The sequence below is a fragment of the Pleurodeles waltl genome, chromosome 7 (assembly GCF_031143425.1).
Source record: "Pleurodeles waltl isolate 20211129_DDA chromosome 7, aPleWal1.hap1.20221129, whole genome shotgun sequence".
In the NCBI taxonomy this organism is placed as follows: Eukaryota; Metazoa; Chordata; class Amphibia; order Caudata; family Salamandridae; genus Pleurodeles; species Pleurodeles waltl.
This window is the reverse complement of record NC_090446.1, coordinates 976001155-976015426: the sequence shown is the minus strand read 5'-3', so window position 1 is coordinate 976015426 and position 14272 is coordinate 976001155. Positions and strand designations below refer to the sequence as shown.

The following is a 14272-nucleotide window of genomic DNA, read 5'->3' as shown; positions in this document are numbered from 1 at the left end:
CAATTACAAGTTATCTTTCAGGCTTTTTGTGTTGGCTGGACTAGCCGCCTTTGTTTAAATCACTGGTTTTGGCGCAGTTTATTAATTATTATTGCTATACATGTTCCTCCCCTAAACTATTTGTGATTGCCACAGTGGGATCTTAATTAAATTCTGGTATTCCTCTAGTGTACCTCCTTGAAGCTGATGCACAGCTGTTTGTTGCTGTTTCTGACTTTCAAAACCATCTTTCTCATTGCGATTGCATCAGCTTGTTGCATGAGTGAGCTCCAGGCTTTGTCTCGCCAATCACCCTGCACCACCTTTTTTCCCAGACAAACAGTTGCTAAGCACCAGGGCAGCCTTTTTGCCTAAAGTTGTGACTCCTATTCACGTTAGGCAATCCATCACTCTGCCAATGTTCTTTGCCATGCCTCACCCCTCAAAAGAGGAGGCAAAACTACATCGACTGGTCCCCTAAAGAGCCTTTAGATTTTACATTGATCGCACCAAAGACCATTAGGTGGACGATCAGATTTTTGTGTAGTTCTCTTGGACAAAGAAGAGTAAAGTGGTGTTGAAAAGGACTCTGTCATAGTGGCTAGTCCTCTGCATTAAGATCTGCTAAGCATTGGACAAGAAGTATCCTCTGGAAGGACTGAGGGCTCATTCCGCTAAGGTGTGCAAGGGCACGCAGACTGCCTGTGCTTTACATCTGCCAGGCTGCAACATGGGCATCAGTACACACATTTATTACGCACTTCTTCCTTGACAGCAAGGTCTGTCTGGAAGGGCATTTTACCCGCTTGGTTCTTGAACACTTTTTGGTCTGAGCCCACTGCACTGACCCTCCACCTTGGGGGAGGTACTGCTATGATATCTGCTCTAAAGATGAGGAATCACCAGTTAGAAGTATCATGAACAAGTTACCTTCAGTAACACTTTTTCTGGTGGATACTGTATTTAATCACAGATACCTCACTGCCCTCCATCTCTCTGTACTGTGGAGTGGTTTATTTTTACCACCTTAAAAAGGTCCCAAATTAAAGCGTGCACACTGGTACCTCCAATTGCTTTGTGCTTGGTGCACAGGGTCGGCACCTATATGTGGCTTTGCTCTGTCACTTCAGGGGTGTAGCAAAGTCAACACTTAGTTGCATAGCAGTACCTAGCAGTGCACGTGGGCCCTGCTGTGAAAATTTCGGGATCCAGTCTGGCGCCGGGGAAATATTCTAAAGGTGAGTAATCTCCAGTTTGTTAGAGTATCAGCCAGAAAGAGAGTTACTGAAGTTAAGTGACTTGTTCATCTGACTGTCCAATACATGTAAGTACGTTTCTGTTCTTTGGGGTCTCCATCTGTAATTCCTGCAAGTGTCACTGTCAACTTCTCTCATATTTGGGATCCACACTGATTGTCTTGTAACTCTGCCTCTCTCCAGTGGCCATGCCACCCTTAAAAAACAGTTTTGTATTCTCCACTCTCCTTGTGTATCTGATAATCCTGATCTAAAACTGTCTTTTGATAAGTTGTTGTGCCTCTCCTTTTCTAATTCAGTTCTCTTATTTTTTTATCAGATGTTAAGGCAGTTTGAAGCACTAAGCCGGAGTAAGGCTCCCGCAAACAATCTGTGCCTGGAGCATGTAAGCCCTCTGCAACATGGAACAGACTTGTTTGCGGTCTCCACACCTTTCCCTAAAGCAGAAACCGTCCTTACACCGTTTGGCATGTCGCACGCCTCTTCAGCGTCATCAGAACAATGTAGAATGCATCAGTCTGCTCCTTTCCCTTCTCCAGTCCTTTCGTACATAGGAGACAGTTCCACAGAAGAGGAGATTAGACATAGACCACTTGAAGTTATTAGAACAGAGCAGCTTAATCTGGCATCTCTGAGCCCTCCCGCTGATGCGGAGCTGGAGCCCGCTGCATTGCAAACCGAGGAACCAGCAAACCAAGTGACATTATGTTCAAAGGATCAACCGAAAGATGACATGGAATCAGAAACTCCATCTATGTCGAGGGTCAGTTCTGCACCAGCTTCCCAGACGTCTCTTTTTGCCGGCATGGACATCATTCCTTCATCATCCACCATCTTCCATGACAAGGACACAATGTCTACATGTAATGCCGCAGAGACCACATCTACAATACCCCAAACATTGCATATTGCAAAAGACCGGCTCAACAACAGCATCTTAGAACCAAAAGAGACTTCTGCATTCTCCTTTTTAAATATTTAACCGGATGCTGCTAAACATCAGTTTGAAAGCACCGAGCTTTTCCTTGAACTGGCCAAAATGAGCAAAGTCCACGCACTACAAATGCAACCTTGCAAGATATAACGGGTTTATATATTTAGCTCCCAAAACGTCTTTATATTCCACGAGAGAGTATGCATACCTTCTTATTCATTTGTTTTGTCCTTGTTTGACCCTTACCTTACCTCCGGAATTATGTTTACATTGAATCGCTGCCTTGATTCATTGATGGCCGACAGCTACACCTATCTATAGCGTGCCCCCCTTTGGGGGTCAGGGGCCTTCCGCACCGCGGGAGCTGCGGGGGCCTTTGTTACGCCAGTGACCTTTGTGTAAATGCCCGAAGGAGAACTTGTATTGTAGGGAGGCGGTGGTCAGTGAAGTGGACAGGCTGCACCTAAGTGTTCGCACTGTGCATTACTTTATAAGTCTCCAGTCGTTTTATGTTCTGTTCCAACAGAGTTCTAGGTAAGGAGATTACCGGGCAATTTTAAGGACTGTACTGAGGGAGAAACAAGGCAAGGAGTAACGTTAAGGACAAAAAAAAAACAACAGCATTACTTCCTGACGGATACCTAGGAGTCTGCCTCTTGTTTCGACTCTAACATTTCAGCTGCTGTGTTTGATGGAGGCATACGCTTTGCCACATCACAAGGAGGCACCCTGCTGTTGGCATTGAAGAGGGCCTTCCTGGTAGAAATGCATCCGTTGACTTACGTGACCTATATCAGGTCATTTCACTCATCATACAAAAGCTAAATGGTTGATCGACAATTCAGACGATTTCCTGGTAGGCAATGTCTCTGAAAGGCAGACAGAGCTACGAAAGGGTTAAACGTATTAAGCGTATTTGTCCCTCAAAAGCCCAGGCTGGTGTGGATATGGAAGAACCTGCTCATGCTGCAATGCTTTTAATATTTAAGTGGCAAAATAGCATGGCGGGTTGAGTACATGCAGCAGAGCTCCATCTGTCTGTGTTAGTGTTTGCACCCACGTGTGTGTGGGTGTGAGAGAGAGTAACCTGCAGCTGCAAATGTCATCTGCAACTGGGTTGGTCCTGTTTTGTACCTACAAAATAAGTATCAGTTAATTGTTTAGTAATAACACTTTTAAGTGCCAATAGGAGTTTGGTTCGTGGCGCACACTACATAAACGGTCAGTATTCTCTAGATTATTATTGATATCAATATGCAGTATTGATCCTGCATTGGGGTAACATCAATTGTTGGTCTGAAGTTGGCTTGAAAACAGTCTTGGTATGAAAAAATAAATTGACAAAATGTTACAAAACCGTTTTTTTAGCAAACTATTTAATTTCAACTTGTTCCTCCACATCTGGGCCATACAGGAACAAACACCGACAACGGCACCTGCTGTGGCTTAGGGCCAGATGTATCATTAATTCCAATAGAAATTACCAAATTGTGTTTTTTTTTTTTTTTTTTTGCGAATCACAATTAATTAGTTGCTATGGGAATGTATGAAACTCAAGGAGTTTCATATAGCGTTTCGCAAGGGCTCGCAACAGGACCCACCTCATTAATATTCATGAGGTAGGTCGCAATTTGCGACCCAATGCGAATGGCTACAATCACAGGTATGGTGGCCTGCTGGGCTCAGCAGACCACCATGTCTGTGATTGCTTTTAAATTAAGCAATTTTTTTTTTAAATGCAGCCCGTTTTCCTTAAAGGAAAACGGGATTTGTTTAAAAAAGAAAAATGAAAAGTTTTCTTTAAATTTTTTAAGAGTCCATGGGATCACTGCCTGCTCTTAAAAACGTTTTCACATGCATTCATAAAGTGGAAGGGGTTCCTTGGGGGCCCTTTCCCCTTTGCAAATGGGTTACCATCAATTTGAAATTGGTGGTAACTGCTATTGTTTTGCGACCGCAATCACGGTCACAAAACAATCATACATGCCTCTGCAATTCGGTATTAGGAAGGGACACCCTTGACACGCCCCTTTCGAATACCAAATCAGTATGTAGTCGCAAAACCAATTTGCATTTTGGTAACAAGTTACCGAATCGCAAATTGGACTTGATACATACCAAAACACATTTTTGCGATCGCAAACAGCCGTTTGCGATCACAAAAATGTTTGATACATCTGGCCCTTAGTTTCTTACAGACTTAGTAGTACTCTTGAGAAGCCTGTGAATCCACAAGGATGTCCTTCACGGGACAGCAGTTTATATTAGTATATAGTACTCCCCCACTGTACTTTTAATGGGACAGTGCTGTCACTTTCCGCAGGACAGGTATACATTTAATGAGCTTGGCTGATACGTCTCAGCATGGTGAAATGCTTTTAATGGGATGGTAGCAGCACTTCCCAGGACAGCTCTCGAACTTTACAGCCTGTTTATTATGATTTTAATGTGCGCGTTATCTTCATTATTATAAGTTGTAAAATTATGTTGTTACTGTTATTGTAGGCTGGGCTTATCCAAAGCCCGGTATACAAAGACGCTATACACAAAATGCAAACCTAGTAACTCATAATCACACGAATACATGTGAATTGTGAAGACTTGATGTACTAAGGCAAGAAAGCGGTACTTCCGCTGTTTTTAAATAATCAGTGAAGACAGTTTAAGAGCTAAGGTTGGGGGCGGGGGGTTGAAAGTGAGAGGCATTAGGGGTGTGTCGGACTGAAAACAAACAGTGACGCTGAACTAAAGGACGTGGCTGAAGTATAGACCGAACCGCCAAAGAGCACTGAGATGCTAACAAATGGATATGTGTAAGCATATAACAGAGAACAATGAAAATAGAAATGGAAATAAGTCGGAAACGTAGGTGAGGTATATGGGAATGTTTTTTTTGTTGATAGCGAAATTAATATAGAAAGCATACAGGAGAGATTTGAATAACCTGAAATGGAGCACTTACATATTTGAGAACACCATCGATCAGAGACGAACAGCAGTTTAGGTGCCAGAGAACTAAAATCAGAATCAAATGTTCCAAGGAAGTTAAAGCCGAGATCGAGGCATGCAGATATTACAGAGATGCCAACGTTTGGAGCTTGATTGCTGTGATATGCTGCTTAGACGAATTCAACTAAGGATTGAACACAAGGCCTAGATTGGAGCAGAGGACTTGGCAGACAAAGGAAACAAAGGAACACCGATAGAAAGAGGAAAAGATGTTGCACCCCAGTTTTATAATGTAGGGCAGAGACTTGTTAAGGCATGGCCAAAGTGGGCAGTGCCCAGGGCCCCATCATCCATGAGGCCCATTGGTAAAGTGATATTTGTCAGTTTCTCCCACTTGCATTGCTTTCTCTAGCAGAACCTTTCTTCCTTTCTCTTCCTGCCTCTACCTCTGACTCTTTCTGTTCAGTGTCATTTTAATGCTTTTTGAACCCCTGGCAAGACTCTTTCCAGATGTTTTGTGTGAAAGGTTAAATACAATATAATATTGTTTGACTTATGGGAAATGGGTAATAAAATTAAAGATTGTTCCGAAAAGGGGCATGAAATTATGTCTTGCCCAGGGCCCCAAAAATCCTTAATATGACAATGAGATAGATATCTATTCCTCAATAGCAGAGATGCACTCAGAAACCAGGCTATGAAGAGAGGCAAAAAAGAAAACGAAAATTGACCCCACTGGATTCAGTGTGGGACTCAAAAATAAGATAATAATACAGAAGACAGTAAAACAGTGTATTGCGAAAAGTAAAAGGGCCTCAAATGGAGCACTAACCCTTTGCAACAGAGCTGCTGTTCTTTCAGTCGGACCGTACCCAGGCGTTTCCATCAGTGTATAGGCTCCAGCAATTGATATAGAAACACGTCTAATTTACTCCTTGTTGCCAGGTCGAGAATCCTCTGTAATAAATGTTAACTGTCAGTGGTTACAAATCGTCTTTTATCATTGCACTTTATGTTGCTTATCCAGCTCATTATATGACCCGAACTTCAGTCAATAAGATGAAAAGGCTCTGAGCTCCACTCCCACCAGAGGCTTCTGAGGACAGATTTTCCACTGCATGTCAAGTGTAAAGGAATCCTTTACAGCCCTGTTTAAAGAATGCTTTTTACTGAAAAATAACAGTATGTATCATGCATTGCTGTAGAGACACATGTTATGCATACCCCTGCATCTGGCGCTTGCAATTCTTTTTTTTTTTTTTTTCAACGAAGTGTTTTGGAGTCACAAGGTTTATGGTGACTTCTGCTTAGGCTAGCATTATGTATGGGCACCACCTCCATGTTGTGTTTTTCCGCCTTCGGGTTCGGATGAACATGACCAAAGCTCCAGGATCGAGGTGCCTCTCAACTCTTTCTTCCACTGTCCACAATCTTTTTTTCTATTGCAATTGCAGATTAAAAATGCTAATTTATGGCTGTTTCATCATCACTGTCTCCACGACACAACCTACTTACTAAAGTCCACCACTGGGCCTCGAGCCGCTCGATTGCCAACGTCATTATTTCCTGCTAGAGAATGCAAATTGCTAATGGAACAGACACCTTTTCATACTTCTCCTGCTGAAATGTGAACTTTCCCTGGTCTGACCATCACCAGGTGTGTAATTTGTGCTTGTCCCTGGAGCACAACACCATGTGCATGGCCTGCCTGGTCCAAGAAAACTCTCCACTGCCCCCAAAGGCAATGTTGAGGAAGCTGGAACCTCAAGCATCCCGCAGTACAGGTGTTGTCAGAGGCTACCTTCTCATCCAGCTCTGATGCAGAGGGGGGAAAAACTACTCTTCAATTTCCCTACACGTCACCCAGGCCTCACACTTCTGAGAGTTCACCTCAGTCATTAGCTGAATCACGCGTCCCTACTGCCCAGATGACCCATATGCCCCCTCCATGGAGCCAGGTAAAGGGAAATATCTGTGGGAAGATTGCAGAATAAATTATCGTGGATACCCAGTTCCAGATGGCTACCCATCTAACCAACAACTACCTCTTAACATGGAGTCATTCAAAGGGCTGCCCAGTACCTCAAGTTTGACTTTCATATTCTACATGAAGAGGCTGACTTCTTGGTGGAAACCCTTTCCAAAACTGAATGTCCTGTCCAGTTCTTACCCATGCTAAAGGGAATGTTAAATCCTGGTACAGAGCCCTTTAAAGACACCTTCAAAGCCTGTTTAGTACCCTAAACGTAAAATGCACATCGAGGCTTTAAAAGGGCAGGGCCACTGGACTTATGTGGCAGAGGAGGACCAAATTACACATCAGCGTTGACTAAATTTTGCATAAAAAAAGCAAATTATGCAGCGTAATGTACTTCATTATTTTGTCATTTTTATACTTGGTAACATTGTTGTGGAAAATATTCTGCATTATTTGTACCAATTTAACACCCAAACACAGCACTAAGCAACTGAAAGATGACAGGTCAACCTTAGTGAAGGGCCTTTCAGTATGCAAGAATGTGTGACACTATGTTTAAGTAACTTTTTCCGTTTGTGCTAGAAACTTGTTTTGTTAAAATCTGTAGAATATGGATTTTGTGGCAAATTCATATTTATGTGAGAAGGCCACAAACGCTTAATTCCAGTAGCCAAGTATAAGGAGACATGGATCCAAACTCACCAGTTGATCTGCTGAAATATGGACCTCTCAAAGGACAGAGGATGCTCCCCCACCTGATAAGAAGAGCAAGAAGCTGAACGCAGTTGGAAAATAGGTGGTGACACATGCCTACAACCACTGCAACTCAGTAGGATGCCTGATAAGATATGACAGAGCCCATGGGGACCAAGTGCCGGTTTTGCAATAGCTCCCTGGCTCAAATATCACCAGAGAGGGGAGGACTGGGTCACAGAGGGCAAGACAATCTCCAGCACAACTATTCATTGTGCCCTAGATGCAGAAGATACTGCAGCCCGCTGGATAAACACCAGTCTCCTTATCTGACACCATGCATGGCTCCACATTAGAGGGTTTAAAATGAAATGTATGACATTAACCTGCCCTTTGATGGAAAACACCTCTTTGGGCCACAGGTTGACCAGATTTCAGAATAGATAAAAAAGGATATTGATAATGCAAAGACTCTGGGTGCCCTGCGAACCCCTAGCTCCCGAGACTTCTTTTAAATATGACAGTATTGATTGCAGTGCCTCCAAGGCTACCTCCCCAGATACAGGTTCCTACCTAAGGCAATAACAACAAGACTAATACCTCTATAATCCCTGAAGTTACACTAGATGTGGGTAGAGAGGAAACAACAACAGCGGTAGAGGCAAGGGAGGCTCCAACAAGGTTGCCTCCACCACCACCAAGCACTGACTTGCTACATCTCCTCTTCCAAATGAAAAAGATTTAATTGCTGTATCTTAAAACACCTCAACCCTCTAAAACATGTGGTCCAAGGCATTATTTGCTGACTCCTTCATCTATAATATTCTGGGTTAGCATACATGTCCGTATGACTGCACTTAGCAGGTATAGCAGCTTATATGCAGAATCAAGAACACTCTTCCCTTTTCTGCATACCAGTAAGTAGACGTTTTAGCAAAGAGTCTTCCCCCCAACTGTGCCTACAGTCCCTAAGTGAAATCTCAATGTAGTCCTTATTAGACTCATGGGGCCCAATTTCAAGTCCCCGCATTCCTGCCCTGTCCAGCATCTGTCCTGGAGAGTAGCATTTCTAATTTTGATAACTTCGCTCAGGCGCATTCCTGAATTGCAATCAGTCCAGCTTCATGAACCTTCCACTCATGTTTGCATCAACAGGTTAATTGTAAAGACTTAGGTTTTTGCTCAAGGTTATTTCTCCTTTTCATCTTAGCTGAACTATAGGGCTCCTAGCCTTTTTTCCACATCCAGAAACAATGGCAGAGCGAGCCCTCCACACTTTAGATGTCAAGCTGGTTCTCATGTACTAGACTGACGTGACTGAACCCTTTGGCAAGGTACACCACCTGTTTCCAGCCTTTAGCAACCGCTAAAAAGGTCAGCCAATTCAAAAGCAGGAATTGCTAGATAGATAGTCAAGTACATCCAAACATGCTACCAAAAAGACAAAAGATTTCTCCCTGAACCCCCTAGGGCACACTGTACTTACGAGGAGGCCATCACCATGGCCTTCTTCAGAACCATTTCAATAGCTGACTTAAGAGAAGCAGCTACCTGGTCAGTCCCACACACGGTTATTAAATACTACTATGTGGGTATATTTGTGCTAGGCAGCAAGCTCAGGTTGGCCAGACAGTCCTAAAGAACCCATTTCAGGCATCTCCTCCATCCACACCACTGGATGAACTGCTTTGCAGTCTATGCAGAGCAAGTGCATGCTACGAACGGAAAATGTTACTAACCCAGTAAGCATCTGATCCTACTGTGCAGTGCTGTAGATTCACGTGTCCTCCCTCCTCCCCGGAGTTGTGTGGCTTTGGATGCAGATATCTTCCTCCTATACACAAAACCCTAAAAAGTGCACATGTGCAACCCAGCCTTCTACCACTTAATACTACTGTCACCAGAGGCGAGAGGGGGGCAATTTAACATGGATTGTGCAATGCCAGCCTAAGGGGGAGTCACCATATACCTTGTGACGTAAAAGACTTCTTCAGAGAAACTTGCAAATGTCTGAGGCCGACATTGGATGGCAAGAGAATGCAGAGTATGTGAATCTACAGCACTATCACTACAAACAGATGCTTACAGGGTAACATTTTCCATTCAGCGATGACCTCCTAAATGTTCTTATCTACCACACATGTTGTATCTATCCTGTCAACCTTGACACTTAAAACATTACAGTTATGCCAGCACTGATTTTTAAAGACTATTCCTGTATCCAGGAAGGTGAAGCAAAAGAGGTGGTTTGGGAGAAGGTGGTACAAACCTTTTTCAATGAAGATGAGGAGGAAAAAGAATCTCGAGGGTGCCAAAGGCACACATGAACAAAATATGTATTTCTTCCTGAAGGTAAAAGACAAAAAAGAGGAATGCTACATTAGTAGGCACAGACACAGCCCACCCCATGTTTGAAATCGTAAACATATGAAGCAGAAGTTCCACTCTGGATCCATCAACCTTAATCTGTCACTCTGCCTCGTCGGTTGATACCAAAAGACACCCATTCAGTGTCTCAAAGGGTCTTATTCATTAACCTACATCTCTGGCTGTTATTAAGCATTGGAAGCATATTCCTCAGAATTGTATAACCCCTTTGCAGGTGACGAGAACAGAAAGAGGGAAATGTCTGGGCGGCTTATTATGGCTCATGGTAATTGCCATCAGTTGTGGGTTTCTTCCTGTGGAAACCTCGTAGATTACTGTTTGGGCATTTTTCCCTAATGTCCCAGACTATGTAACCCGAGAGGTAATTGCTCTATGAGTTCCATTTATTTACTTTATGTTCCACCTGAGGAATCGCTCTGTAGTGTGAAGACGGAGCTCGTAGGTCTATATTACTAGGAAACCTCATGAAGGCAGGAAGTGGGGGAAAGGACGTTGTAGTAGTGCCGTGGGGCCCTCAATATGCATCACAGGGCGCCTCCCTAAGGTTTAGTTACACCACTGCTTAGACACAACGCTTCAAATGCTGCCTGCACTTCATCCAGACATAATTGTCCAGACCCTACCTGAAGATTAACTCCACCAAAACAGAATTCTGCTATTTGCTAGGAACAATAAGCAACAACAAGACCAAACCTGGCTCATTGTCATGTTCCTCCAGTGCCAAGGGGCTCAGATTCATCCTGGATATCCACCTCACACTCATGTACCACATCTTCAAGAAAACCAAGCCTGCCTTGCACCATTTCTCTCTACTGCTGTGAAATCCCTCCTCCAAGAAAGCAACTTCACAAAAACTGCTCAAGCCCCTGTGATCTTGCATCTGGATGGGGTCATTGTCTGCTTCACGTCCTTATCGAGCTTATGAGCACCAGACTTGTATGAGCCTCAAGGGCCTGAGAAAACTGACCACATTACTCCCACCTTATTACAATTCGACTGGCTCCACTCGCTTCCTGTACAATATACAAACCAGCTACAAAGCCATTATAACTTGTACCCCCTCCTATTTCGTTGACAAGGTTACCATCTCTGTTGCGCACAGTATACCCATAGCCAGGATACCATCAGACTGGAGATGAAGAAATGCAAAAAAAAGAAAAGCATCAGGAGCTGAGACAACATCTCCACTCTGCTCCAGTGTAAGAAGAAGCAGAAGTCAAGCTTCTTCATAGAACATTACCTCAAAGAGCAGCACTTCCATAGCCCAGCTACCCCTTTTTTCACTCACTTACTGTGCCTCTGCGTTGTCCTGGAAGAACCATATGTTACCTTCCAGCAGGGCTTGTACTATACAAACGCATATATACATGCATATTTGTATCTTCTAGGAATGCAAACAAAGGATTACCCTTGTCAAAGGAAGCCATTGCTTTATGTTTAATGGCCTGTATCATCCTGTGTTACGCAAAAACAAGCAAACCAATGTACGGACAGAAGATTGGACACACTCCTGTAGAGACATGGCAAGCTCTGCAGCTTTATTCACTGGTATTACATTATTGGACAATTGAAAGCCATAACTTGAAAAGCTATGCTCCTCTGCAAACACTATGGCCTGAATATAAAGTGTCTTGTTCAGCTAGTGTTACCACTGTTGTTAACTATAACTGAGGATTCTCAACCTAACAATCCAAACTTAGAATGGGAGTCTAGAACAATGCCGATGATGGAAACCTGCAATTACAGGTATGCTTTCTTTTCAGAAGGGCTCACACTGATAGTTACCAGAGCAGGATAATTTAATATTGAATGTCAAATGTGAAAGTGACAGGTTACCGATCCTTCTTTGGTCTAGCATGACCCGAGCCCTTTTGGCCCAAGTTCCATATATTGGCCAACATGTTTTTGCTAGGATACATCCACCAGCCACAGCCCATCTGGTCCCCACACCCAGCTGTGCCATAAAGGTTGTTGACATTCTACTGTGTCTATGCTATTTTAGGGCAGCCTCCAGCTTTTTCCTCTAACATTTTGAGCTACAGTCCACACCTTTATGAGAGCCTGCATTCCTAGCTTCACCCACCAGCTACACAACATCCAGTCCATGTCTCCGCCTCCTCAAAATGCCATTTTAAGGCACCCATCCTGAATACACCATTTTCAGAGGAGTCCTCACTGAAATCGAGAATGTCATTTTAAGAAGCGCCTGTGTCAAGAATATGCTTCCTACTGGCAGTTCATGTAGGTCATTTGTTTGTAATTTCTTAAAAGAAATCTCATTTATTCATTTGGTTAAGGGGCTGAGTCGCCATATACCTCGTGACTTGAAAGATTTCTTCAAAGGTGTCACCCCTTATCTTTGGTCCAATACTTAAAGCAGTCATAACTTTAATCTGCTATATGTTTAGGCATGTTCACCCCAATGCTGTTTATTTCTATGGCCTCTCTAGCCAAGCTTATCCACTCTTTCAGTTTTGCCACTGTTGCGTAAGCTGATGATACTCAAATTGTGGTATTGATTTCCAGCAACATGATGGGGGTGGCAGACCGATTTAATAGATGTATGCAAGCAATACATAATTGGATGAGCAAAAACTGTCTAAAGCTGACTGCCCAGAAAACTGAAGTTCTTATTTCTGGGAAGGTTGTCAACTTCTGGGGTCATACATGGTGGCCTGAGTCTCTTGGCGCCCTCCCTACGCCAGCAAATAAAGTAAGGAACTTAGGTGTCATTTATGATGCAGAGCTATCATTCGAGGCTCAGATTAACATGTTATCTTCATCTTGCTTTTTTATTCTAAAATGCTGAACAAAGTATTACCTTTTATCCCTTCCGATTTGAAAATAAATAGTGGTCATTTCCTTAGTCTTGACCACTGTAATGCCTTGTATATGGGCATTAAACAAAGATCTGTAAATAAGCTACAGATGCTCCAAAATGCAGCCTGTTGTTTGCTGCAAAATATTCCTAAATTTAAATCTGTAGAAAGCGTCCCGAAGGAGCTTCATTAGCTCCTACTGAGGAAGAGGATTGCTTTTAAGGCTTTGTGCCTGGCACACAAAGCGTTACATGGGTCAGGCCCAGAATATCTAAGAGGCAAGTTCAGATGGTACTTTCCTAACAGGCACCTACAGTCAACCTTGTCCAGATCTGTGTCAGTTTCTCGAATCAAGAAAGTGACCTGGGATGACCGTAGTTTAATTCATTCTACAGGTGTTCTCTGGAACAGGTTGCCCCAGCCAAACTAATTTACTTTGTTTTCGCAAACATCTAAAAACTTGGTTGTTCTCCCTCCCCTTATAACATGGGTTGGTCTATATGCCGGCCATTAGTGGTCTGTGACTGAATCTATAACTATGCTAGCGCCAAAACGCTCTTTTGGTATTTGCGTGCTTTAGAAGTTTGTAAATTAAATCAAATCATTCCGGTGTTGATCTCAACTAAGACAAAAAAATCCCCCCTTTTAAACCACTAAATGGTAATTTTCACAACCTTTTTGTGATCGTATGAACATTTCAAGATGATGTTGGCACGTACTCACGCTGAAGGCACCTCAGTCAGGGTCAGGGGCCAGGTTTTAGGGAGGGGATAAGAGTCTGAGCAGGAAGCAACAGCAACAATGGCCACGGTTAATTGTTGACTTTCATGGCCCTTTGTACATACTCCATTGCCTGATCACTCCCTTCACTGCTTCTTCCCTAGGCACTGACCATTTCAGTCTCTTTGACAGGACAGATAGCCTGGGGAGAGCAGACTAGGATATATCAGCTCAGGACGGGACTGCTGACAGACCCTCTGTGATCCAGAGAGAAGTGGGACATGGTCTACAGTGCCATTATGTCACAGTTCAGCGGCCAAGGTTTGCACATATATCTGTATAGCAATGACACGTTTTAAAATGCATATTTTGTATTGCAGATAAAATTTCCTGAACAATGAAATGTGATGGGATAGATGGAGTCATCACAGCCTTCATTCTTCTTCTTAACAAAAAAATAGTTGTAATGGAGAGATAGTTTGGTCTGAGTGATCTTCAAAAGATCTGTTAAAAACAATATGTTCATAGCATGTGTAGGGACGTTGCAATTTGTTTT

At 43.1% G+C, this 14272-nt stretch overlaps 1 protein-coding gene across 1 annotated transcript in view; it reads left to right on the top strand.

Moving 5' to 3' along the window:
* Positions 1-6103, top strand: part of TEPSIN (TEPSIN adaptor related protein complex 4 accessory protein) — a 206207-nt gene extending 200104 nt beyond the window's left edge. The window contains exon 13 of the mRNA XM_069199756.1: positions 1555-6103. Within this exon, the coding sequence (XP_069055857.1) occupies positions 1555-2217 (663 nt within the window). The 3' untranslated portion in view covers positions 2218-6103. The remainder of the gene's footprint in view (positions 1-1554) is intronic.
* Positions 6104-14272: the final 8169 nt, after the last annotated feature.